Here is a 26979-nt window from a genome sequence, read left to right as displayed (position 1 = left end):
AACTGAAATAGGCCTGTTAAGAGGTTTATTTTGCCAGGTTCAAATGGCAGTTTATATCTACACACATAGGCTACAATGGCAGGCTTGAGACATGTTTAAAAGGTTACTTAAGTGGGTAGCACAATAAGTGCTGCAGACCTACTAGTAGCACTTATTTAACAGGAAAAGTGTACAGGTAGTACCGCTTTACAAGGGTTGTACTAGTGAATTAAGTGTGCCAATTGGGTGTAAGCCAATTTTACCATGTTTAAAGGAGTGAACAGACACACTTCAGCACTGGTTAGCAGTGGTAATGTGCACAGAGTCCTATGGCCAACAAAAACGAGATCAGCAAAAATGGAGGAGTATGGCAAAAAGTTTGAGGGAAGACTACCCTAAGTCTGACAAGTCTAACACATTCTACTACATATTGTTAGTGATTATCATTCTGATATAATAATAATTGATAGTGTAGAAAACCAGACATGAAGAAACATCTACTTGTATATGTCATGGGAAACTTGTCAGCCCATGTCATCCACCTTGTCTGAGTGAGCAGTTCGTATGGCACCATAGGCAGGACAACAGCAGCTGATGGCTGCTAAATGAGGGATTCGGAACACAGCACCTGCAGCGGTGACATTGATAGATGAAATATGAATCCATGAGAGTATGTTTTAATATAGGATTTCCAATGGCAAGAGTGGATTAGAGTTGGAAATGCAGGGTGTGCAGCTGATAAGGATGCACAGCAAAAAAGATAATCTGGTTTACACATATCCTACCATCGTGCTTTTTTTTTTAAGACTGACCCGCCATTCTTGCCTCCATGCGGTCAGTTACGCCCTTCCACATGACACCTCTTCCTCAGTGAAGTTGCTGTTCATCTTGTGTGCAGTAGTAGGCATCTTACCTGATCTGGTATGCATGAGCTTGTGACTGGTGCCTGATGTTTGTTTATGGTCAAGTGTTATTGGTTTCTTATTTCATCCATTCAGGTGCATATGCACCGTATGTAGAGGCTGCCCATATTTTTCTGCCTGTATACAATAGGTGGAGAATTGTGTGAACTACAAGATTAGCTTTACTTATAGCAACACCAGATTTGTAATGCCAGGTTCCGCCCAGTCAATTGCATGTTTGTAAGGAGGTACGGAGGTGAGGGGCGTATTCTACTGAGCAGGCAATGTGTCTTTTTCGTGAACTGTCTTTGTGCATTAATGTGCACATGTTAGTAGATATACTGTAACATGTTCACTCTCGGAAATGTCCCTTTGTGAATGGAGCCGTTGGTGATTTGTAAACATGTACCTACCAAATGCATGTTCCAATAAATACACATTACTTCGAAATATGTGGATTTAATAATGATTTATTAATCTTTGCACAACAAACATTATTGTTTAACAAGCCAGTTTCTTTCTGCCAACTATCCTTACCATCCCATATGAAGAATATACCAGCACAACCAATTGAAACACTGTTAATCAGCTTCATGCTTTACTAGACTATGTCTAGCAGGCTAGCGGTTAAACCAACACTAATACAATGTAAAAATCCAATGATATACAGTTTTTTTTAAATGAGGACACAGAAACAAGGAACAATAAAGACAGATCTAAAATGGGGGATAACATCTCAGAAGTAGTGCCAATAACAGACCTCATGAGATCCGAGTACTAAATGAAAACATTAGCCCGCTGAATTCAATACCGAAGTCATCGTCTTTTAAATACATTGAGTGCAGACATACGACTTGTGGGTATCTTTTAATATGAATACCCTTCAATGGCCACCTAATATTGTGTTCTTCGTTGGTATTTAATAATTTGAGGCTATGTGGGGTGTTTTTAAAACTATCTTCACAATGCGTACCTTGGTTGTTTTAATATTGATTTGATGGGTCTACTTCAATGCTCAAAGTCATGAGGCATCTCTCAAAATTATTGAAAGAGCACAATTTCTTGTTTGACTTGGTAAATTCCAGTTCCAAAAAACAAGGTCATTTGAGAGGCCACAGTGTACAGAAAAAAATCACTGCCTTCTATATAAGATAGATGAACATGTCTTGCCAAGTTCGCAAAGAATTTTTGTGGATAAGTGAGACTTACTCATGACATACTCCTGATTTTCTAGGAGTCCGGCCGACTTCGTCAAGAAAGAAAACTGTGAATTGAGCCGTTTGTTGGGATATACTGAAGCAAGAAGGTCGAATAAGATGTATTTCATGTAATACTTATATAAAGAAACGTAGTGACGTTTTCCAAAATCAGTTCATGAAATAGGTAATTTTAGAGGTTTTTTTTTGTTAATTTTCCTTACTACGATCACACCTAATGCAGTAAGACCTAATGTAGCTGGATGTTCAGAGCACACATAATTTTCCCGTTTCTGTTCATTGAATTATGCATATTAGGAGAATACTACGAAATATTTCTATGAGATGCCATGTTCCAAAGTCCCGCAGAATGCATGTCACATCAATAACGCCACCAATAAGAATTGTGTACAAATTTTACTATTACTGTGGTTGAATCCTCATTGAATAAAAGAAAGGAACCTGTCTGTTCATGGTTCCTTTAAAATTAAAGGCTTGTTCACAATGCAGTATCTATGTGACAATCTCTCAACAGATTTTGCTCTGAATCAGAAAAATCGACCATGAGTACATAACCAATTTTTCTACCCTTAATGTAAAATGTACACTATTAACACTGAGTTGAGGAACACATGAGAACTGTGTATTAAAAGTATGTATATAGACATGAGTTACTAGAAGACAGCACACTTGCCTCTTTTACAAGAAAAAAATTATAATAAATGGACACATTTATACATGACCCTAAAAACATTCATCAACCCATTATGTGAAACCTATTTCAAGATGGAATATTATTTGATGTCATTTTCTACTCTTCTTTCAGATGCAGAACAATTAGATCACCGGACCCTTCCTTTATGTACAAATTACAAGATTCAGTAGAAACTTGAGTTTTCGATCACCAAGATTTAGAAGGATGGGCATTTAAAGTGTGGGTGAGAGCTGGCTCTACCAGATCTGGAGAAAAGCTTTTGACATAGCAACAAATATTTTAGTTCTCAGTAACTTAACCTTTTATATTGCTAGAAACAGCATTCTAGATTACAAACATAGGGCCTCATTACTACTTTGAGGTCCTAAAAGAGGACTGACAAAGCCATGGGGAGGATGCCACCGTCATACTAGTGGCATCTCCCCGAGCATATTACAATGTTTTCGCTGTGCTAACCAGCTGGAATATTGCAATGCATGCTCCTGCTGGCTGACCTATGGGAACAGTGCTAAGGTATTGGCCTTGGCTCCTTTAATGGAGACAAAGCCAATATCCAAGCACTTTAGCACCCTCAGAAGGCGCACTGTCTGCAGTCAGTGCGCATTCCAAGGGTGCAGCGCAGGGGAGACCCTACACTGCCCCTACCATGGGCATGGGCACTGCAAGGTCCCCCCTGTGGCCCTTGGTACTGGCTTTCCACCAGCCTTTTCATGGCAGGGTTCCCATCATGAAAACACTGGCGAAAGTGCTGTTGTAATCAGCCATGCTATGCTGATTTCAGTGCCACCCTGGCTGGTTAAAACTCCAACCGCCATCACCACATAGGGAACCATGTTACCGGCGGGGACGGTGGTCCCTTGGTGGGTCCGCCCACCAGGGTCATAATGTGGCAGTCAGGCCACCACTATTGCTGCGGCCCAACAGTCACTGTGCAACATTTTCTCCTTGCACATCAAGCCTTTAATTGATTTTGTGACCTGGGACTGCCATGTTTTCTATGGTGTTCCTAGGTAAGGCCCTAAATAGGACTAGGGAACCATCACTACGATTTGGTGGTCCTGTTGTGGAGAGGGCACCAAGTCAAGGATTGGCACTAATGGAATCAGCTGAGGCTCTATGGCTCATACCCTGCCCTTTTGCAATGTTTATACGATGAATCACCCACTTCACCAACCTCCAAATAACTCCATAAGTTCCTTAATCTTCTAGGCTAAGGACTTGTGTTGTCCTTGCGTGGTGCAAGTCATCACAAGGCAACACAAGTCCACATATGGGATTTGCCAAGCAATGGGCGATTTGCACCATCTTGAATGGTTTTGTAAAGTAAAATTAACACAACACAGCCCCTTGTGCTGAGTTGTGTTACACTATGCCTAGGAGACATTCAATGGGTGGTGCATTGGAGTTCCCATGCATCCAACCATGGATTTGAGCAAATTCCTAGATATACTAAAGGTAGTAAATCTGGGAATGCTTCAAAATGCTACACCTTTCCCAATGAGGCCTAACAAGAAGAAATATTTTATATTTCTTCTCATTACTTCCTCCTTCTATATGTGATGCATTCTGCATGACACCCAGAAAGAGAAAAATGCATGTAAGGATGTTTTTGTCCAGGAAGGTGTCCCTTCCTGCATAAAGAAATTCCTGACTATAACGTAGGTGGATGCCTGCATTAGCACTAGGTTGCATACAGTACGCCAATGCAGAGAGAGAGCAGCAATGCTTCATATCTTTGAAAATATGGGGCATTTCTGGTGTCTCCCTTTCATGCAACACAGCACAGCAACTTTTCTTGCTGCCCTACATAAAAGATGAGTAAATATTCCCCTTAGATGAGACAGCAAAGCATCTCTGGCGAGCTTCGGCCGCCCGAGTATACGGCTGGGGAGACAAGAATGGGAAGCTCCTGCATTGGCTAGCGACTCGGCCATTGGCGGATAGAATTATCTCCTAAATAGCGGATGAGTCAGGAGCGGTTTCCAAGACGCTGCGGGATATTGCACAGAGCTTCGCTGCCTACTATACGTGACTGTACGCAGAGCAGCCCCGGCCGCAATCAGAGAGAGAGGTCCCCCTCTTGGGAGATGTCGTCCTCCCGAAGATATCACACACGACTAGGCGCAGTCTGGACGAGGCAATTACCCTTGATGAAATCAAGGATGCGATTGCAAAGCTATCCCCGGGTAAGACGCCAGGCCCGGATGGCTTCCCGGCAGAATTATATAGAAAGTGTGGTGATATTTTGGGCCCCCACTTGATGGCCATGTACGTAGAAGCTGAAAAAACCGTCTGCTTTCCCCCAGGCATTGATCAAGCCACTATAGTGGTGATTCCTAAGACTCAACCCGCGTTGCGACATTGCTCTGCCTACAGCCCCATCTCCATCCTAAACACCGAGATTAAGGTATTATCCACGATCCTTGCTACCAGACTGAAGGGGGTGCTCCCTTCGTTGATACACCCAGATCAGTGCGGATTCATGCCCGCACAGAGCACAAGGCACTGTATCAGGCGCCTGCACGTTGCACTGGCTCATCGTGACACTCTGGCCTCATCCTCCCTGGCTCTTCTCTTGCTGGACTTCGAGAAAGCCTTCGATACTGTGGACTGGACCTACCTGGGCCGCGTATTGTTGAGAAAAGGCCTTGGTCCTAAATTTCGCGGTCTAGTGAAGCTCCTCTACTCTAACCCAACCGCCCGAGTTCAAGTGAACGGGGTGATCTCGGACATGTTCCCTATTTGCCGGGGCACCCGCCAGGGGTGTCTGCTGTCCCCGTTGCTCTTCGCGTTAGCGATTGAGCCTCTGGCAAAGTTGCTGAGAGAAGACCCCCTAATAGACGGTTGGTCTTGGCCTGTGGGACGGGAGGACCGAGTGGCGCTTTATGCCGATGACGTACTTGTATATTTGCCCAATCCTGCCCGTGGCGGCCCTCGTATTCTGCAACTCCTGGGCTTATTCTCTGAGGCCTCTGGTTTGACTCTTAACCCTAGCAAGTCTCTACTGTTCCCCCTGAATCCCTCTAGGGATTGGGTAGACTGGCAGCAAGACATCCCTATCCGACATAATAGCTTTAAATATCTGGGTGTACAAGTGGCCTTGTTGCCAGAACTGGCCTGGGCGCTTAACATCTCCCTGCTCTCTCGGCAGATCAAGGAAGACCTTCAGCGCTGGCAGACCTTGCCTCTTAATCTGCTGGGCAGAATAGCACTCTATAAAATGATGATCCTTCCTAGGTTCCTTTATCTGCTGCAGAACTTTCCGCACCCTATTCCACGGAAATGGTTCAAGGAGATGGACGCGGTGGCACGTTGGTTCCTATGGTGCAATACCTGACCCAGGCTGGCCCTTGACTCCTGCCAAAGGGACGTTTACGAGGGCGGATTGGGGATGTCCAACATTTACCACTACTATCTTGCAATGCACCTGCTGGTAATAAATGACTGGATAAGAGGGGGTTGGACTGATCCATTATACCAGTTGGAACTACAGGTGATGAGTTACCCCAGGGTACTTGAGATGCTCTATGGACGTACCATCCCCCGTGTGGCCCCTGGGCTGACTAGAGCAGTCTTGATGGGCTGGCGTGAGGCTCAGAAGGTGACAGGTTGGTGGGGCCGCCTCACTCAGCAGACTCCTCTATGGCATGGGGGTGGCTGGCGGAGGTCTCGGCTTTGGAGGGATTCCAAAGATGGAACAGTATAGGAATCTCCTTGTTGGGTGATGTTTGGGAGGGGCCACGCATGCGATCCTTTGAGGAGCTCCAGCGACTCTTTTCACTCAATAAAACCAAGTTCCACAGGTACCTGCAGCTTCGTCACACGCTGCAGGTGTACATCCGGGCTGGAGAAACTATCCCTGAGTTCAGTCCCATGGAGGCGAAGGCGATGATGGGGAGCCTGGCAAGGGGGGGGTCTCACAGATCTACCGCTCCCTGGTCACCAACACCGCTCGACCACTGGATGTGCTTCGTCGGAGGTGGGAGGAGTGGTTTGGTCCAATGGAGGAGGAGGACTGGAGGGAGGCGATGAAGGCCCCTCGGGCACTAGCCATAGCCACTTGCTTTTGGGTGCTACAGACATACTACCTGCACATAGCCTACCTCACACCTCAGGGCAGGCCTCCGACCCCAAGCGGACTGTCCTCGATGCTCGGGCCCGAATGCCGACTTCTATCACATGGTGTGGTCTTGTCCGGTCATCGCGACCTATTGGAGAGCGGTGACATCTGAGATTTTCGGGGTTCTGCAGGAGGGGGTGGAGGCGGCCCCATTGCCGTTCTTGCTTAGGGTCACGGGGGTGGGATCTAGACGGACTGACTGTACTTTCCTGGGAGTAGCCTGTTTGGTGGCCAAAAGAGACATAGGCCCTCATTCCGACCCTGGCGGTTTCAAACCGCCAGGGTGGAGGACCGCGGGAGCACCGCCGACAGGCCGGCGGTGCTCCAATGGGCATTCCGACCGCGGCGGTAAAGCCGCGGTCGGACCGGCAACACTGGCGGTCTCCCGCCAGTGTACCGCCGCCCATAGGAATCCTCCAAGGCGGCGCAGCTAGCTGCGCCGCCGAGGGGATTCCGACACCCCCTACCGCCATCCAGTTCCCGGCGGTTCTCCCGCCGGGAACCGGATGGCGGTAGGGGGGGTCGCGGGGCCCCTGCAGTGCCCATGCCACTGGCATGGGCACTGCAGGGGCCCCCGTAAGAGGGCCCCTAAATGTATTTCACTGTCTGCTTCGCAGACAGTGAAATACGCGACGGGTGCAACTGCACCCGTCGCACAGCTTCCACTCCGCCGGCTCGATTCCGAGCCGGCTTCATCGTGGAAGCCTCTTTCCCGCTGGGCTGGCGGGCGGCCTGAAGGCGGCCACCCGCCAGCCCAGCGGGAAAGTCAGAATCACCGCCGCGGTCTTTCGACCGCGGAACGGTATTCTGGCGGCCCCCGACAGGCCGGCGGCGACCGCCGCCGGCCAATGTCGGAATGAGGGCCATAGTGGCGGGCTGGAAGGCAAGGGCGGCACTGACGTTGGCCAAGTGGCGACGGGGAGTGGACTGGTGCGCCCAGTGCGAAAAACTAGTATATGAAGCAAGGGGGTGCCCAGACAAATACAAGAAGGTGTGGGGGAAGTGGGAAGCCACATTGTGTACCTAATTCGCATATGGACTGGGTCTGACCGGTCGCGGGGGACCCCTGGTATACCAAGAACTGATGGCCTTTTAGAATGTGTTGGTGCACAAATGCATTTCTGATGTGAAGAACCATGTAGAGGCCTGCTTGGAGGCACGGGAGATGACCTGTTTTTGTCTTTGTTTTTGCCTTCGCTTTTGTTTTATGTTGTGTACTCAATTGTTTCTGCAAAATCAATAAAATGCGTTATCAAAAACAAATATTCCCCTTAGTTATCATTGCATAAAACGTTCAGTTTTCAAGAAGTTGAATTGAAATCACATTTTGCATATCTGGATGAACAAATATTTTACGTCTCTAGGTTGGCAGCTTCAAGGCTGGGGTAAGACTGGAAGATAAGTGATAGATAATTAATGTGCCTTTATTTTCTGTATGTAAAAAATGCTTTGTCCACTTTGTTAATGTTAGGTCTCTTAATTACATAACGGAATTTCATACTAAAACTGAAAAGCAAACGTAAAGTGTTGATTTCTTAGTATTTATATCACATGTAAATTAGTTCATGGACCTTTATATTTATACGTTGTAATAAATGTTGACAAGGGATGTTTGTATTAATGACATCTAAGATTTGCCAGTCAAATTTCAGCATTTGAATATCAGTTAAAACTAGTTGTGCTCCTGAAAATGACATTTTCAATTAATATATGTTTTAATAAAATTTAGGAGGAAGGCTTTTTAATAGTCACAATTGTGCATTATTTGTATCTCTTGGAAAAGCCAGTGAAAGCAGTGAAATATCAGGAACCTTTAAGTGAACGTCTGATACAGAATATCAGAAATGGTCTATTTTTTATTGTTAATAATACAACAGTATCGGCCTCGTCATTACCTTTTAATTTATTTATTTAAGGAGGCTTATAAAGTGCATACATTTCGCCAAAATGCATTTTCAGAATACTATGAATGTAAGAAAAATCAGTGAATGAAAGGAGGGTCAAAGGGAAGAGTGCAATGCTGTGAGGCAGAAAGACTATAGAAGTTACAGAGACGCAATTCAGTAGACAGTATAAGCTCTTTAAGGACAAGGTATGAAAGCTGGTTTAGCACTGAAATTGGCTACTACGAGGTGATACCACTAGATGAAAAGTTCTAGTCATGGGTCATTCAAGTACAACCCTATTTAGCCCGCTCCAGGTTTAGGAGGCTTCCCACCACTCCCTAGCATCGCCATCACTCACACAGATGGCCATCGCACTCTTAGTGCAAGGTGGGGCTCCAACTGGGACTGCCTTTATTAGAATGCATGGAGAACAGTAAGGTGATAATAACTCCATCTAACAGGCCTTAACAAAAAGGTGAAGGCACACATCCAAATGCTGTGTGAATAGGTATTGTCTGTAAAGAAGGTGGGCCAAATCCACAGAAATTAAAAGGTCTGTGGCTCATTGATGTTGGTGAATTAACCAAGATTAGCATTTCACGATAGTACATTATTAACAAAAATAGGCAATTTTACACAATGGATGCACGTATGGATAATTAAATGGGATTTTTCAATATACATGGATTTGTGGTATCTTGTAGTCAGTCGTTTAAATGCAATGAAATCTTAACTGTCGTTAAATGTGTATACAAAGTTTGTGCATCTAGTTGAATATGCTACTGCTATTGCATCATTTTAGCTATGTGTGTTCACTGGCATGTGAGGATTAGAACATTTTTACGTTTTTTAGGATTTGCTTCATATATATAACTTAATTTCCCATCTTTTATTGCCTACTTAGATCCTTAAATGGCTTCCCATTCGGTTATATGCGACCTGGGTATGGATATGGAAACAGTAAAAGTATCTTTCTGGGGATGGACAAGGCCTTTTGACCTAGCCAATGGAAAATCCATTGTATTGGTGCAACAGTACAACTCAGAGTGAATCTTTGTTTTGAGTACACTGTAATATTATTTGTAATGCAACCATTTCTTTCTAAGTGTCCAAATCTTTTCAGCTAAGGATCTCAAATCAATTTTTCACTTTGCTTTTGTAGTGATCTTTTATTTTCAACAAAGGATCATCGTTGAAAATATTTAATATTCTGTTTTCTCTCTTGAGCTCGGCGTTCTTCTCTCTGTGGTCTTCACCTCCAACAGCCAAGTCATTCCTAATTTAGAAAAACAGAATACCTTCTTCAGAATATGTTGCATGAATCTCAAAGCCTTTCAATGTTACAAATAAACAGCACTGGAAGCAAAGATCTGTTTTGCAATATGTGGTGGAGTATTGATTTTGTATCTGGGTTATTATGGATTCTTCTTCTGCTATTGATCTCTGTTGGCTTAAGGCAAGTGCTTGTGCTCTCAGCTTAAAACCTTGTAGAATTGGCATATACTCAATTGGCATATTTAATTTACTTGTAAAACCTTAGTAAAGTAAAACTATGTGTGACCAGGGCCTGTAAATTAAAAGCTACTAGTGGGCTTGCAGCACCGATTGTGCCACCCTCTCAAGTAGCCTTTTAAACATGTTTCAGGTCTGCAATTGCAGCCTGTGGGTGAAGCTTTAAACTGCCATTTTGATCTGGCAAAATAAACCTTTTGTCAGGTCCAAACATTCCATTTTAATACATATGTAACCCCTAGGGTAGGCCCTGGAAACCCAAGAGGACAGGGTGCAGTGCATTTAAAAATACATGTCGTTTTAATTTTGACATGCCACAGAATTGTCTCTGCCTCGTAATCGAAACTGGCGACAATGCTGTAGCCCGCAGGGTGCACCAGTACCCTCGCAATGCTCATTGTCTACAAAGCAGACAGAGAACATTGCAAAGGTGCTGGGTAGGGGGGGTCCCCTGCACCTGTTTTCTGCCAGCCTTTTCATGTGGGTGTTACTGTCATGAAAAGGCTGGCGAATAACAAGATCGTAATCTACAGGGCAGCGCTGCATACAGGGCTGCCCTAGCAGATTAGGATCTCTGCCACAGACAGGCTGCTGGGATCATGGATCCTGTTGGTGCTGGCGGATCTCTGGCGGTCTGACTGCCATGGTTTTAATGTGGAGGTTGGACCGCCGCAACAGCGCTGGTCCTGACTACCACAGCGAGTATGGCAGTCTGAAGACTGCCACACTCGTAATGAGGCCCTTAGTGTCTGTAGCCTGTCTCTGGGTCACATGGCTGGATGTGGGTGACATTTAGGCTTCGTGTATTTCTCTTAAGCAGCCACACACAAAAGGGAGCATAGGTGTGCCTGAATGAGCCATCACTGGCAGGATGGGAGGGCAGAGCCTGGCACAGCCCTACTTACACTTGCATATCTGTGTCCTGCCTCTACACAAAGGGCTGCATACCCTCTGTAGTTAGTCTGGAGCCAGGGAAGGAAAGGCAGGAAACCTATGCACTTCAAAGGAAAACCTTTTGAAGCTTCTCACACTTCAAAGGGAGCAACTGGTATAAATATTGGACCTCAGACACAAACTCTTCAGTACACTTCTGGACCTGTGGAGACTCTGCCAGGAAGAAGGACTGCTATTCTGCTGAAAGGAGTGCCACTCAGCTGGACTGCTGCCCAGTCTGCACTGGATTGCTGCCTTGTTGGATTGCTGACCTGCTGCCCTCGTGCCAGAATCAGAGAGATCTGACCTGCATCTGAACCGAAGACTCCCAGAGTGAACCTAAGGGCTAGTCTGCTGGCCTACTGTTCAGAGCTTCATGGACATAACAGGTTCACAGCCAGTAGGACCAGCACCCAGATCCCGCTGAAGCAAGCCCTTACTACCGTGTAGTGCTCTTCAGGGACTGGACCCTTGGTGTGGCCTCAGAGAGGCTGAATTGTAGTTTTTGGGCTCTTCATGATTGTGAACATGCCCACTAGCATCAAAACATTTTCAGGAGCACTACCTGCCAATGTGAAATTCTGTCAACCCAACACTTCGTGCTACAGCCTTGACCACTTGCGGGGAGCACCACCGCAAACCTGCAGCTCGCCCTCACATGACAAGAACGGGATCTTCGTGCTATAGCAATGACTGTATACGATGTCAGGCCTGCTCTTTGTGCTACATCATCGACTATCACCTATCCTTCTCTGCACCTTGCAGCCCTCTCCATCGAGAATGAGACTCTTTGTCCTCCACTGAAAAGGTAACCTTTCAGTGGGACTAACATGGTCCCTGTAGCATACCTGTGCTCCATTGCGGGTGGCCTGAACCTATGATATTTTCCTGGTCTTGCATGGCCAGATAGCCATTAGTGATGCTTTGTGCTTTTCAGTGTTATTGTCACATAAATCTTCAAAACTGCATATCTCTGGTTCTACTGATTGGATTTTTGTCATTGTGGTCTTGATTTATTTATTCAATTTTGCTTTATTTTTCAAAATTCTGGTGGGATTTTTCTTGAGTGGTGTTTTCACTTTGTTACTGTTTGAAGTGCTGCATAAATACACATTACCTCTAAGGTAAGCCTGACTGCTCTGTACCAAGCTACCAGAGGATTGAGCACAGGCTAATCTAGGGTGTGCACCTGTTAATTTGGGGTTTGCTTATGCCTCACCCTGACAAGGATTGTGGTTGCTGCTTGAATAGGGGTTTACCCCCCTCAACCAGTAACCCAGTTCTTTACAGTAATGTATTCTATATGTTTCACCATTTATTTCCTTCACATCAAATCATGACAAATATAACACTTTGATTTCTTCCAGAGGCTCACATTATCTGGATTTCTTTACACTGATAAGTGATGATGTACTATTAACTTACGGCTGCTCTAGTGAGTAAAAGGGTTTGTAATGTAAGCCTACAGGAGAGACAGGTAATGTATTTTCTGAAACAATTTATAAACAGTGAAAGATGCAGTAATTCAAAAGACCCAACAGCCATATGTAACCCTCATTACACAAATGCCAGAAAACAACTATTACCTAATAATTATTATAAGGAATTAATAAGTTTCATCACGTTTGAAACTGTGCTGCCATAATTTCTCATGTATTGGTAACCTGTGTGACCTCTAATTCAATCTTTACCAGTTTAGTATTCCAATAGAGACCCTTTACCAGATTCATGCATGTGTTTACACTACTGTTTTTGTGTCCTTAACTCTCTTGAGAGCTTATTTCAGATCCCTGGTTTGAATAGACACCATCATGCTGCTATTTCAATGATATTATACAAATGATGAAATGCATTCAAGCAGCTGTGGTCGAACTTCCGCTGCTTTCAGGAGATAGATTTAGATATAGTTTACAGGGCGATGTGTAAGCACTCTGAGATGTTGGAGCCTTTCCCATAATTTAGCTACTATATGGGTCATTACAACTTTGGTGGTCCCACCACGGGACTAACAAAGCCGCAGGGAGGACGCTGCTAGTATGCTGGTGGCACTCCCCCATCATAGTACAATGTTCCCACCAGGCTCACCAGTGGAAACATTGTATTATGACGTTCCCGAAGGGCTGACCCGCAGGAACAGTGCTACAGTATTGGCCTCGACTCCCTCAACGGAGCTTAGGCCAATACTGTAGCACAACAGCACCCTCTGAATGTGCACTGTCTGCACAGCAGACAGTGTGCATTCTGAGGGGGCTGGGCAGTGTGACCCTGCACAGCCCATGTCATTAGCATGGGCAATGCAGGGCCCTCCCTCTGGCCCCCAGAACTGTATTTCTGCCAGCCTTTCCATGGCGGGGTCCCTCCATGAAAAGACTGGCGGAAACAGGAATCGTGATCAGCACGGCGGTGCTGATTTCAGCACCACCATGGCTGACCACGAGTCCGACCTCTGTCAGCCCAGCAGGAACCTTGTTCCTGGCAGTGACTGCGGTTTCCTCGAGGTCTGACTGCCAGTGTTGTAATGTGGCGGTAAGACCATCACTGCAGCGCTGGCAGTCTCAAGACTGCCAGCCTCATAATGAGCCCCTATGTGTGACCCAAGTGCATTCTGGTTCTTGAAGTTCATCATTTAGCGGTAACATTATAGTGCAGTCATTTTAGCAGTTCATGAGCCACCACTTTACACTAGTGTTTCAAGGACTATACTTCTGGATAGAATAGTATATTTCTTTCCTCTAATTCTGGAGGATTCCACCATTCTACGTTTTCAAAATAAACTGTATAATACACATCGGAGTTACGGTTCTATTTGCTGCTTAATTAAGAAAAATATGTAAAATTGTTATGTGGAAGGCTTAGTACCATAATATGCTGAGGTCTTACTGTGAACCAACACCAAATTCCATCAATGCTGAAGCTGCCTAGTCTGAGTGCAATCTAACCTTGTTGGCAAATATTTTTTGTGAGCTTCCAGTTTGAGGTGTGAAAAGTAAGTAAGGTAAAAGAGTGAGCTTTAGTAATAATCTGTGACATTTGAATAGAACCCTGCTGCTACCCTGAGCTGCTTGTGGGCAGTGGGTAAACCTTCGCTTCTCAACTGCAGCACACTGACATTCCATGCTGCCATAAGTACCACCCTCTAAAGGGCAGACCTTGAGACCTCTGGGGATCGTATAGCTGCAGCTCAGAGAGAATGGTACCCCTGAAATCTAGTGATCTTGAAGGGCAACAAAGCAGGCAGAATGCTCTCTACTTACAGAGCTATAACTACCCACAGAACCATTCTCTGTGGTTTGAAGCCCCATCTTCTTCTGCAGAACATTTAACTGCAGAAAACCATCTTTTGTGCAATAATAGATAAGCAGCAAAGCGAATGGGATTACTGACATAATTTCAATCCATCAAATATTGAAACACAAAAATATTAGAAATTAAATATTGATAACAAAAATAGCTACTACCTATACTTATACTTAACTATAAAAATCACAAATATTGAGTACGTAAATATTATGGTTGAAAATATCGATTTTTACATACATCAAAAACAAAAATATCAGAAATAAATATATTGTTACCTTCAAATAAACATATCATATGACAAAAATATTGTCTCACACAATATTGGCTACAATATAATTGCCAAACAAATTAAAGAATCGTTAATAAATAGATACAAAAACATTTTTCACACAAAACAATTACTTCAAATAAACTAAAAACATGTTACAGACATATTTAAATTAAATAATATATTTATCATTCATCCCAAAGAATTAACTATACTAAAAAAAACAATCAAATAAAACTATAAAAACAAACTTTAACCAATAAAAGCAAACAAACAATTAGATCACAATATAAAATGCACACTAAATTAAACAACAAAATACTTCAAAAATGACAAACGTTGCAAGATGAGGAAACTCTGCTGGATTTTCTCAGCAAACCATAAAAGAAGAAATATATACATCTCAACAACTTCCTAACAAGTAACAAATACTGATATGTAAGCTAAAACTTAACTGTTATTCAAACTTAAAAATGTCAAATAGCAAATACATATTAACACACTTAACAACTTTTATCTTTTTAATATAGACTTCCTAAAAGAAAAAAATCTACGACTTGAAAACCAACAAACTGCCAGAAAATACCAATTATTGCAAACCAACAAAAAGCTATATGAAAGTAAGTATACATAAATATAAAACAAATTATAAACTCTCTACAATTCCGAACACAAATAAGTTTAATGACCTGAACCTTGACAAACTACCAACAAGGTAATATTTAAAATGAAACTTGCATTTTTGTCATCCAACATCCACTCCACATTAGAACACCCCATGGAAAAGCTGCAAAACTGTGCGAAACATCTCAACAGAACATACACGTAAGTATACAAACTCAAAGCAGTTGTGTTTTTAACAAGGTAGTCTAATGCATGCTAATGGAGCGCAACTACAAAAGATGATGTTGTAATCCATGTAAGAGAGCACAGCCACCCCCAAATGCGACTGAAATATAGGTAAGAGAGATAATGCTGGATATAGGAGGGGCAAACACTAGCTTACAGGAATCGGCAAGCAAAATCCTTCAAGATCTAGGGCTTTGACAGTCTTAAAAGCGAACCGTCAAAGCTGTGGGGAGGACACCATTGTCATCCCTGTGGCTTCCCCCTCGAGCGTATTACAATATTCCCACCAGGCTGACCGGAGGGAACATTGCAATACGCACTCCCGCTGGGAACAATGCTAAAATATTGGCCTCGGCTCCTTTAAGGGCACCAAGGCCAATATCCTAGCACTCCAGCAACCTCAGAATGCACACTGTCTACAGTGTAGACAGTGTGCATTCCCTTGGTGTTGGGCAGGGCGGCCCCTGCTCTGCCCATGCCATGGCATGGGCATGAGCAGGGCAGGGTCCAGTCTGTGGCCCCGGGCACTGGCTTTGCACCACCCTTTTCATGAGGGGTTCCCGCCATGAAAAAGGTGGCGGAAAGTGGGGTTGTAATCAGCCAGACAGCTCAGAGTTCAGCGCTGCCCTGGATGGTTACAACACCAGCTGCTATCACCCCGTCGGGAACAATGTCCCTGGTGGAAACAGCGGCCTCATGGTGGGCCCACCCACCCAGTTTGAAATGTGGGGGTCGGACCATCACAGTTGCGGCAGTCCAATAGCCACAGCAAGGCTGGCGGTCCTAGGCCGTCAGCCTCGTAATCAGGCCCATACTACCTAGTGTCCCTGAACACATAACTGGCCTACTACCATCTCTACACACTTTAAAACATTTAGTTGCACATAACAATAAAGCATAATGAGGACCTTTTCCTTTAACATGACAACCTAAAAGAGAAACAAATCCTAATATACTCTACAGCAGACAACCTAATACAGCTTATCCAATGGCAAAACTGGATGTTGGATGGAACCTTCAAATGTGTCCCAAACCGTTCACTTAGATATATACTATGCATAGTGAATATCAAAACACAAATATCCCTTTTATATATGCCTACTACCAAATAAACATAGTAGCTCTTACTATGACCTCTTAAACCATATGAAACATAAAACAAATAACTTCTACCCTAAAATAAAATCATAGACTGTGAGCAAGCCACAATTCAAACCATTTTAAAAATATACCCTCACCCAGATATACAGGGCTGTTACTATCATTACCATCAAAGTATATGAAGACACCTCCAAAAATTTGCATCAATTGTAGGATATTCCACAAGCGTCCAATTTGCCATTGAAATTAAAAATAATAGCACAAGCCTATGTCCCTGTCACAGAGCTATCCAACCACTACAATTTACCAATAGAAAGCCTTTTCTACCAACAAAATGAAGGCAAACTTAGGGCCCTAGTACAAGTACAGCGGTCCAACACTAGACTGCCACCACTGCCAGGATCTTGGATCCCGATGCATTGGCGGTAGGGAGCCCCGTGGTCAAGCACATTGGTACAGATGTCGGCACCGCTATGCTGATCACAACTTGCCTTTCCGTCGGCCTTTTCATGGTGGGGATGGCACAATGCCCTCCAACCCACACTAGGCAGAACTCAGCCTACACTTTACAGATTTATATAAGCCACTGGTTCCCAACCTGTGGTCCAGGGACCCCTGGGGGTCCGCAAAGCCTTCTCAGGGGGTCCTCAACTGCACAGAAAAATAAACAATATTAACAGATAAGGTGCCCAGCTTTCAATAATGAGTCAGTGGGGGTCCCCGCATTCCAATAATGAGTCAGTGGGGGTCCCCGGGTTCCAGTAATGATAAAGTGGGGGTCCACAGAAGTCAAAAGGTTGGGAACCACTGATATAAGCATTATAAAAAGACAAAGCTACCAAGGACTACGAATGAAGCAATCTGTTAGCCAAACTGCCCCTAAACTTAGCAAATGAACCAGAAGAATGTATGACATACTGCAATTTAAAATCAAACACACTTCATAAATAACAAAGGAGAAGCTTACTTAGAAATCATAGCTAAAAGCATATTATAAAATAAATGTTAACCTAGAAAAAGCCTCAAAAACTATGACAAACTCTAAACCAACATACCAAATCATTTAAAAAAAAAAATAATATAATATTTTATTAGATTTGTCAAACAATTACTTAAAATCCCAATTTTAATAAATACTGATACAATAAAATTATATATAAATTATGTAAAATATTGGAACTATCACCAATCAAGATAGTTAAAAAGGTTCTCAATCCATCATGTACAATAATTACAACTCATAATCCAAACAATTCCACGTAACATTCACATAAATATGGCATAAACAATATAATATCACATTTCCTACCCCCCAAAAAATTAGAGAAATAAAACTTACTGTTCTTACCTGCAGACCTTTTTTCTTGCTCCACTAATAAAAAATAGTAATCTACCAAAATAAGGTAAATAATATCCAAACATCCCCAAACAAATGCGTAAATATAAAAAATCTAATACAAATCCCTTAAAGCAATCTAAAGTATCTAGGTTCCATAAAAACCCAAAAATGTGTTTAAAAAAAATTAAACGCTCCAGGAAACCTGAAAAAAGGAAATCAAAGTAAATACCATTGTTTATTATAAACCAAAGCTGATTTCCTTTAAAAAAAATGTAAATTCCAAATGTCCATAGAACACGCTTGTAGACAAAAACCTCTGTAAGTAAAAAAAAAAAAACTACCCGCAAAACACATTACATTCCCAAAAATATATATACATACCAGTTACTCATCAAAATATAACTAGAATTATACAATTTGACATAGCATAGTGATACATTACTGAAACACAAAACTACAAACTATTGACAAACACTAATAGCAATACATCTAAATATACAAAAAAACAAAGACCTCTATAAACTAACTGTTAGACCTCCCTTCTAAATACCCCTACCTTTAAATCCTTAAAAAAGCTTTAAAAACGTTCTTATCTGTTCCAACGAATAGCAGCACCTTAAAGCGACCTGATTCCAAACAAATAGATTAAAAAATAGACGGTACTAATAAAAAACATGGCAGCTAAAAGAAACTAAAAAAAAGACTATCTCCCCATAGAAATGAAAGGAATATTATGTAAAAATGTAGAATAAATGTTTAAAAATGGAAAGAAATATTAAATGTGCAAAACATATCACACAATGTTAAGAAATGTTAAGTAAGTGTTGGAAAATGAAAAATAAAAGTTCACAATGTACATTAGGCAAATGTATATCAGTATAACTTACTTGTTTTCATTATTAGGACATTATAAAAATGTTTTATTTACTTAACTTTAATATATTTATTTATTTTTAGTTGAAGCAAATATGATCTAAATAAAAACTGGAAACATAAATAAAAGTACAAAAAGGTATGATGTGTCCTTAATGTACAAAAAATGTAATTATTAGTATTGTTGGATACAAACACGAAACTAACTTTAAAAGAAATATTTCTTATCACCAACAATAATAATAAAATTACACCACACTTTTATACTACAGACAAATAAAAGTAAGATAAATTATTTTGGGATAAAATTATAAAAATGAAATTATCACACTCCAACATAAATAATTAAAAAAAATGTTAGACACTCAAGGGGTGATACTTACTATTCCCACACCAATCGAAAACCAATTTGGAGAAGGCAATGGACACTAAAGGGGCGACACCTACTATTCTTACTCATATCTAAACTAATTTGGGGAAGGAATTGGGCAATAAAGGGGTGACATTTACTAATCTCAAACCATATTGATGGAGGATTTTAGACAGTCATTTATTATTCCAACTCCAATCTAAACCAATATGGGGACGGTGTTGGACACTATAGGGATGACATTTACTATTCCCTCTAAAGCAATTTAGCAACTTAATCTAAAACTATTTAAAGAAGGTCTTGGATACTGAAGAAGTGAGATTTACAATATTCACTTCAAAATAAAACATTTAACATAACATTTGACAATGTAAAAATATTACATACACAACCAATATTCCATATTTAAACATATTTTTACATAAAATGATTTAAAATGTTATCTTAACCATACTAATCTAAACTACAAACCTTTATATATATATTTAAATTTTGAATTATACAATTAATATTTTAATTACTATTAAAAATTAATATATTGTTAAAAATATTTGCTACAATTCATAAACTTTAAACAATAACATTAAAATAAAATCATAATACAAAATTGACAATCACAAATGTAAAAATATTTAATTACATTTTATATATGTGTTTAAATTAACTTAAAATTAAAAGTTTAAAGCAAAATAATAAAAAACATTTAGACAATTTAAATATTTTTTAAAATAATGTAATATTTTGAAATGAAAATATCTCTTTATATTCAGCTTTAATAACCTATGTGTATATGTTTTTAATATTTTATAATATTTATGCTTTCATATTTAAAATATTTCATACACAATTAAAACATATCTTAACATCAAAATGAAATACATTAAAAGTATGAATATAATACAATACATTTAAAGTTCTAAATTAATAATTTGCATATCTTTAAAATGATTGCTTCAAAGTTTAAATTTAAAATATATTTAAAACAAATTTTCCCTACTATTGTCCCTTAAAAACCCAATATCTTGCTACTTAACATTACCTTACTAAAAACAATAATGAAAACATAATATACATATGCAAGGCTAGAATACATTGCAACCTCATTAACAATTACAAATGATATCACAAACAACAATATTTTCTACATTCACATTTTTTATGATAGTAAAAACAACACTAAAAACAATGGGCCTCATTACATGTTTGGCGGTCATGAACCTGCCAAATTCGCAGTGGCAATTGGACCGCCGCGGCTGTGGTGGTCCAACTACCAAATTACGATTTTGGAGGTGGACCCACCTGAAGGCCGCCATTCCTGCCAGGATCATAGATCCTGATGAGGGTGACAGCGGTTGGGCTTGTAATCAGCCATAGTGGCGCTGAACTCAGTGCAACCTGCCTAATTACATCCCCACTTCCCACCAACCTTTTAATCGGGGGACCCTGCCATAAAAAGGCTGGCAGAAATCCAGTGCCGGCAGCCATAGGCCGGTCCCTGCACTGCCCATGTCCATGACATAGACAGTGCAAACCCCCCCCCCCCCCCCACCCAGCACAGTCTGAAGCATGCTGGAGTGTTAGGAAATTGGCCTCGACTACTCTAAGGGAGGCGAGGCCAATATCCTAACACTGTTCCCGCTGGGCAGCCCAGCAGAAACGCGTATTGAAATGGGTCAGCCCAGCAGTAACATTGTAATACGCTTGGGGCGGGCGTTACTGCCATGGTGGTGGCTTCCTCCAAGACCACCGAACTCACAATGAGGCCCAATATTTTTACCTTTGACATTCCTGTCCACAAAATCTTTGATGTCCTAACACTCTTGATACACAATATTTTTTGTCTCTTCAATATTTTGTCCAAACACCCCGCTTACATGTGGGGGTATGGCTGAATTTAAACTTTTCCCTGGCCCAAGTTGTGAAACTTTTCCCATCTTTGTAAAAGGCAAAATACTTCATGTGGCTAGGTTTAAATATTTACCAACCACCACTCCTGGATAGAATGGTTTTCTGCCAAGGGAATGTATCCTGTGTTCAGATTTTGGGCTGATACGGTTTCGACGGTTCAAGGGAGGGCAACGGCTGAAGAACTGATTTGGTCTGAAGATGGCTTATTGCCATGAAAATTCTTTAAGGATATTGTTTAATTGCAATTTGGTGATGACTTTAAATTGATAATTGGTGTGTGAAAAACAATAATACAATGAGCTCTCACTGATTATAAACCAAAAATTTTGCTTTAGTTGCATTTGCACTTATTTTACTACCACTTTATTGATTTAGCACCATGCTGCAATTAAATCGTGAGAAGCAAAGAAGGAGTACTTGTTTTAGTGGACAGAAGAGATCCTAACTTGGATACTTTACTTTATAAGCATAAATAATAATGAAACAGAAAATTGTAAAGTAGTAATGAATTGATATTGTGTGGGTCCTTTAACCACATACTCTTTTCCCCATTTTACTCTTCCCCTCTCCAACACCATTCCATTTTCTTTTTCTGTTTCTTTCTCTTTTTCTTTATCTGTAGTTTATGATTTGGTTAACTGCCATGGAATGGAATTTACAGAGAATGGAGCTATGTTGTAGTGAATATAAGGGCTAGGGGCCTGATTATGACTTTGGCGTTCGGACCGCCAGACCACTGAGATGGCGGTCCCAGAAAGACCACTGCAGCAGCAGTCTCCAGACTGCCATATTAGGCTGTATGACAGCTAAACCACCACCCACCAAGAAAAACGGCGGACCACCAGCTGTGTGGTAGCCTGCAATCTTGGTGGTATGCACTCTGTTGCCGTCATGGCCGTGGGGAACTGCTGAGCCTATTATAAAAAAAACAGTTGATGTGGTGATCTTGTTGCAGCAATTATCTAATGGCGATCAGCCGCCACAGTATGCATTCAGCAAAGAAACAGACAAGTGCCCATTGGATGGATTAAAAAACAACACAGCTAACATCCATTGGCCCAGTCGACACACGTGCAAATCACACTATAAAACACACCAAGTCCCAGACCATGATCCTTTCACTCTCCACTACAGCATTGCAAAAAAGAGACCAGATGCCACCATTTTGTTCTATTGATAGATAAGTCTCTTCTTTTTGTCACCATCCTATTTAACACTCATGTTTGTCCATTTACTCCCTATATTACGTTTCTTGTTAAGTAAGTCCCTGTCACCCACTTTAATTTAACATCTGTGTCACATCCCAAAAATCCATGTTTTTCTGAAGATGAGCTGAGAGTCATGATGGACGAAATCATAAGAGTAAAGCCACAAAAGTTTGGAGCCCAAATCTAGCATACTCCTCTCAGTAGAAAAATGAAAAAGTGGCAAAGGATAGTCAACAGAGTGAATGTTGTAGGCACTACCGCGCTCACAAAGGAGAACGTTAGGAAGAGGTGGGATGACCTGAGGGAGAAGATGTGTTCCCTGGCCTCCAGGCAATAAATGGAGTCCCTAAAGACTGGTGGTGGTCCTCCCAGTGCCCCATTACAATTCTTTCCCTGGAAGGAGAAGGTCTTGGCCATCCTGCATCCAGAGGGCTTAACAGGCAAACAAGGTGAAACGGAGCCTGATGAGTCTCAACACAAAAACTGTCACAAATCTTCAATGTCCTGCATGCTTACATCTCACCTTTTGCCACTGCATTGTTCATCTACTTTCCGAACATGCAATACTCAGAGTAGCAGAGATGTAAGCTTGTCAATGTGTATTGTCGTACATAACATCACATGTATTAATCCCCATTACATGCCATATGTTGGAATGGGGTCTGTAAGTGTTTCAATATCAAAAGATAATCCCAGGTCCCATGGTATGTGTCAGTGTGTAAATGTATGGGCCAACCTAACTGCAGTGTGGCAATAGATATGTAAGACTAAACATTTGTCAAGTGTTGGGAAGTAGTGTGACATGACTACAACTATCAAGAGGCCCAGTTTCTGCAACTCAAACCAACAGGCGTTTGTGCTATTGCCCAAATACACCTGTTTGCCATCTCACAGCTGATGTTCATGCACCTGGGAGTTTAGCATTTGTTAAGGGTGGGGAGTCAGCAAGTGACATGCCTACAACGACCAGGAGGCCCTGTTTCCATAATTCATACCAACAGGCCAATCTGCACTTGCCCAAATAAACATGTGTGCCAGCTCTCAAATGATGTACTCTCCCCTGGGAGTTTAGCATTTATGCAGTGTGGGGAGTCAGCAAGTGACATGCCTACAACTACCAGGAGGCACTGTTTCTGTAACTCCAACCAACAGGCCAATCTGCACTTGCCCAAAAACACCTGTTTGCCATCTCACAACTGATGTTCACTCACATGGGAGTAAGCAATCTACATATTATGTTTCACTCAGAAATATCTCTGTCTCCCTAGCTTGCTCTTGTCCTGGTATCCCAAAATGAAACTATTGCGGACAGGAACAACACCTTACCAAGTGTGTACATCAAGTATTCCTGATGCATTAAGCTGCTCCAGAAGATTGGTAGTAGCAACTAACACATTGGCTTAGCACTGCTCATACAATGGCTACATATACCAGAAAGTTGTATGTTTGCCTGTGTCTCACACAACTAGGCCTTGGAATGGTCAAATACATGTTTCCTTGTCACTGTGTTGGCTTACCTGTTTGTAAGATGTCATGTTTATTCCCTCGCCTGAAGTGCAACTGATCACCACATCTAATGAGCTGCTTGAGTCTAATAGTTTCTGCAAGCTTCACACATGTCATGCCAACAACTTCAATACTATGGTAACATAGCACAGTCAGCAAACCTACCACTTAAGATTGTCCAAGGTCTCCACTTACAGTCACACAAAACATTTAGATGTAGATTCCACACTTCAACCAATAATAATATACTCTATTTCTCAACAGGTCAAGCTGGCTCAGCACTTTGCCAGACATTGCCCACTGACTAGACTCCCAACCCATCTCTGGATGAAGCCCTCATTGATGATGACACTCCTGAACATGTGGATTTGGATGATGGTCCTGGCACATCTGGGTAGCCTGGCCAGATGGCAACAGTAAGTCTCACTGTGCCCACAACAACACCTCCCCCAGTTCATCACAGACAACAATGTGCCCCTCAGACTGTGCACCTAGCACAGTTGCTACCATCGTGTGCCCCCAGTCCTGGATTCTGTGGGCCATACATCATCAAACCCAGGTACATCTGCGGCAGACACAGGAAGGGAGGCTCTGCCAGAGGATTAACCACCCTAAGACACCCCTGCCTCTGCAGCAGCTGAACCCCCACGCACTTGCATGCAGGGACATCCATGTAAACATCCAGGTGGTGCGGATGACAAAACACGGACCACTGCCAGCAAAAAAACTCATCCTTAATGTCCTTCTTTGTGTATCACACATTTACTCTGTGGACTCATCCTGAACACCATTCCATTTCTGATGGGAGGAGTACAATGGACTTTGGACTTCCGATGGTGTGGCATCTACTCCTATGATTTCATTCACCATGACTGCCCCCTTCATTTTTCATTTATGTTACTTTTTGCCACAAGATTGTTTTCACCATTAGCACTGTGATAAATTCACCAGTCACAAACTCATTGTCTGCTAAAAAAACAAGCTACTTCTGGTAGCAGGGATATGCTGCATATATGTCCTGCTCAGGATTACAACTATTCCACACAAACACATACATACAAGTGTCTTGTCAAAGAAGAAATGTCATTACATTGCTCTGCTCATGGGCTGTCATTATGTCTGAAACTTAGCAATTCATACATGATTGAATCATACTGGGTAAATGGTCAAATGTACAGGTACCGATGTCCAGACCATGGAAGGAAAGGATATATCAGACATTATCCTCTATAATAGGCAAACATGAAATTGGTTGATGTCACCAGCTGGAGCCAAAAGGAATCCAAAATCATATAATGCAAGGTGGAATGACACAAATAAATGTCAGTGATGTGACACAGGCTTGTTGGCCTACAATGATGGAACACATCAACAGCTACATACTGTTCATACAAAAATAGTATAAGCCAGTGTGAAGGGAAACAAACATGAATTTGGCCTAGGACTACATATTTATAGAACACATGATGACACACATGGTGAAGGTACATGAAGAAGCACAAAAACAAGGAGTATAGTTATGAAACCATACATATGACAAAATGCATGTAGAAATCATCTGGAGATCGCAGTCTGTGTAATAAATCTCACACTGACAAAGCAACATCTCAAAAATGTGACTGTGTCAAAAGCTTCCTCATCTGACCAACTTTGCAAGTATTTGCCAGAGCTTCAGCTTCTGACCCTTTCCTACAACTGTACTCCTCAAATCATCACAACAAGAGTTCATTGTATAGTCAAAGTCATGACATCTCATGACATACACTCATAAGACGAAGCTTATCATCTTGTCACAAGTCAGCTCCTTTCCTTTTCCCCACATCATCATCATTTGGCATTTCCGTTTTCTTACACGATGTGATAACAGGCTCCCCCTCCTCAGTGATGTATGGAATGTTCCATCACAGGGCGTTGTTATGGAACATGCAGCATGCCACAGTGAATTCACATATATTCCGGGGTGAGTAGAGGAGGGCTCCCCTAGTCTTGATCAGACAGTGAACTCTGACCATGGTGTTCTTCCATGGGCCTCAATGAAGCAGACATCCCCTGGTGTAGTTGGATTCCTCAGCGTTGTAAACAACCAAGGACGGCTGGGATATGCTGAGTCTCCTATTTTGCATTGAGACATAAGTGGCACAATGACTCACACACTTACTGATTGTAGCACCTGCCTTTGCATACACAAGATCACAACAGATGTAACTTACCAATAAGCCAGGTTTTCTCCAGTTGCAGTTGTGACATCAGCTGGGGTACAGTACAGTTCCGCATAACAAAGGAATCATGGGCTGAACCTGTGAACCAGGCTCAGACGTTTGAAATGTACAGATCTGACAAGCAGACAACTGGCACGTTGATAGAATGGAAGTGCTTCCTGTTGCGATAGATTTTTTCACTGGCATGTGGTAGCATTGATGCAATGTGGGTGCCATCAGTGGCTCCTACAACATGTGGGAGGTGACCAAATCCATATAAGTCAACCTTCACATTGCCTAACCCTAGTGTCTGGGGAACCAGATATAGCTGGCAATATATTTCATCACAGCTGAAAGCATTTCTTGTCAAACACCACTGAATATAGGTTGCGGAATACCACCAGATGTAACCACTGTATATTGAAATGACCCTGTGATCAGGAAGTGCAATACTGTAATGAATCTCACAATGGGTGGCATACATGTCGGAATATTGTTTTGAGGCACGAGATCTGGCTCCAACTGATGACATAGATCTTGGATTGTTTGCCTGTTCAGACGGAACTGCTCTATTACGTCAAGCTCTTCCATGGTCTGGAGGTCTGGAAATAGATGGTAGACTGGAGGTTGTCACATCCTCCCTCTCCTAGTGTACCTATTTGTGGAGTGAAATGAGTTGGAGCATTAGTCACTGGGTCCAGACCAACTTATCTGATGAGTAAGACCAAAGTCATGTGACAAAACATTACTGACTGGAAATACATTACACCCATTACACATCTAAACTGTCTACAACTCAAGGTCCAGATATGATCC

The 26979-nt window shown here is 42.1% G+C and overlaps 1 protein-coding gene across 3 annotated transcripts in view; it reads right to left on the bottom strand.

Annotated features, from left to right (window-relative positions):
- RNF207 (ring finger protein 207) overlaps nt 1-26979 on the bottom strand; it is a 972487-nt gene that overhangs the window by 124633 nt on the left and 820875 nt on the right. For 2 of the 3 annotated variants that reach the window (XM_069240002.1, XM_069240004.1), the window contains one exon: nt 7715-10074. The exons of the other annotated variant lie outside the window; for it this stretch is intronic. In XM_069240002.1, the coding sequence (XP_069096103.1) occupies nt 9936-10074 (139 nt within the window). In that variant the 3' untranslated portion in view covers nt 7715-9935. Of the gene's footprint in view, nt 1-7714; nt 10075-26979 lie in introns of those variants that run through there. 3 annotated transcript variants of the gene reach the window in all.

Source organism: Pleurodeles waltl, chromosome 6, assembly GCF_031143425.1.
Source record: "Pleurodeles waltl isolate 20211129_DDA chromosome 6, aPleWal1.hap1.20221129, whole genome shotgun sequence".
Taxonomy (NCBI): domain Eukaryota; kingdom Metazoa; phylum Chordata; class Amphibia; order Caudata; family Salamandridae; genus Pleurodeles; species Pleurodeles waltl.
Note: the sequence above shows the minus strand (reverse complement) of the source record. Positions and strands in the feature narration are given on the sequence as shown.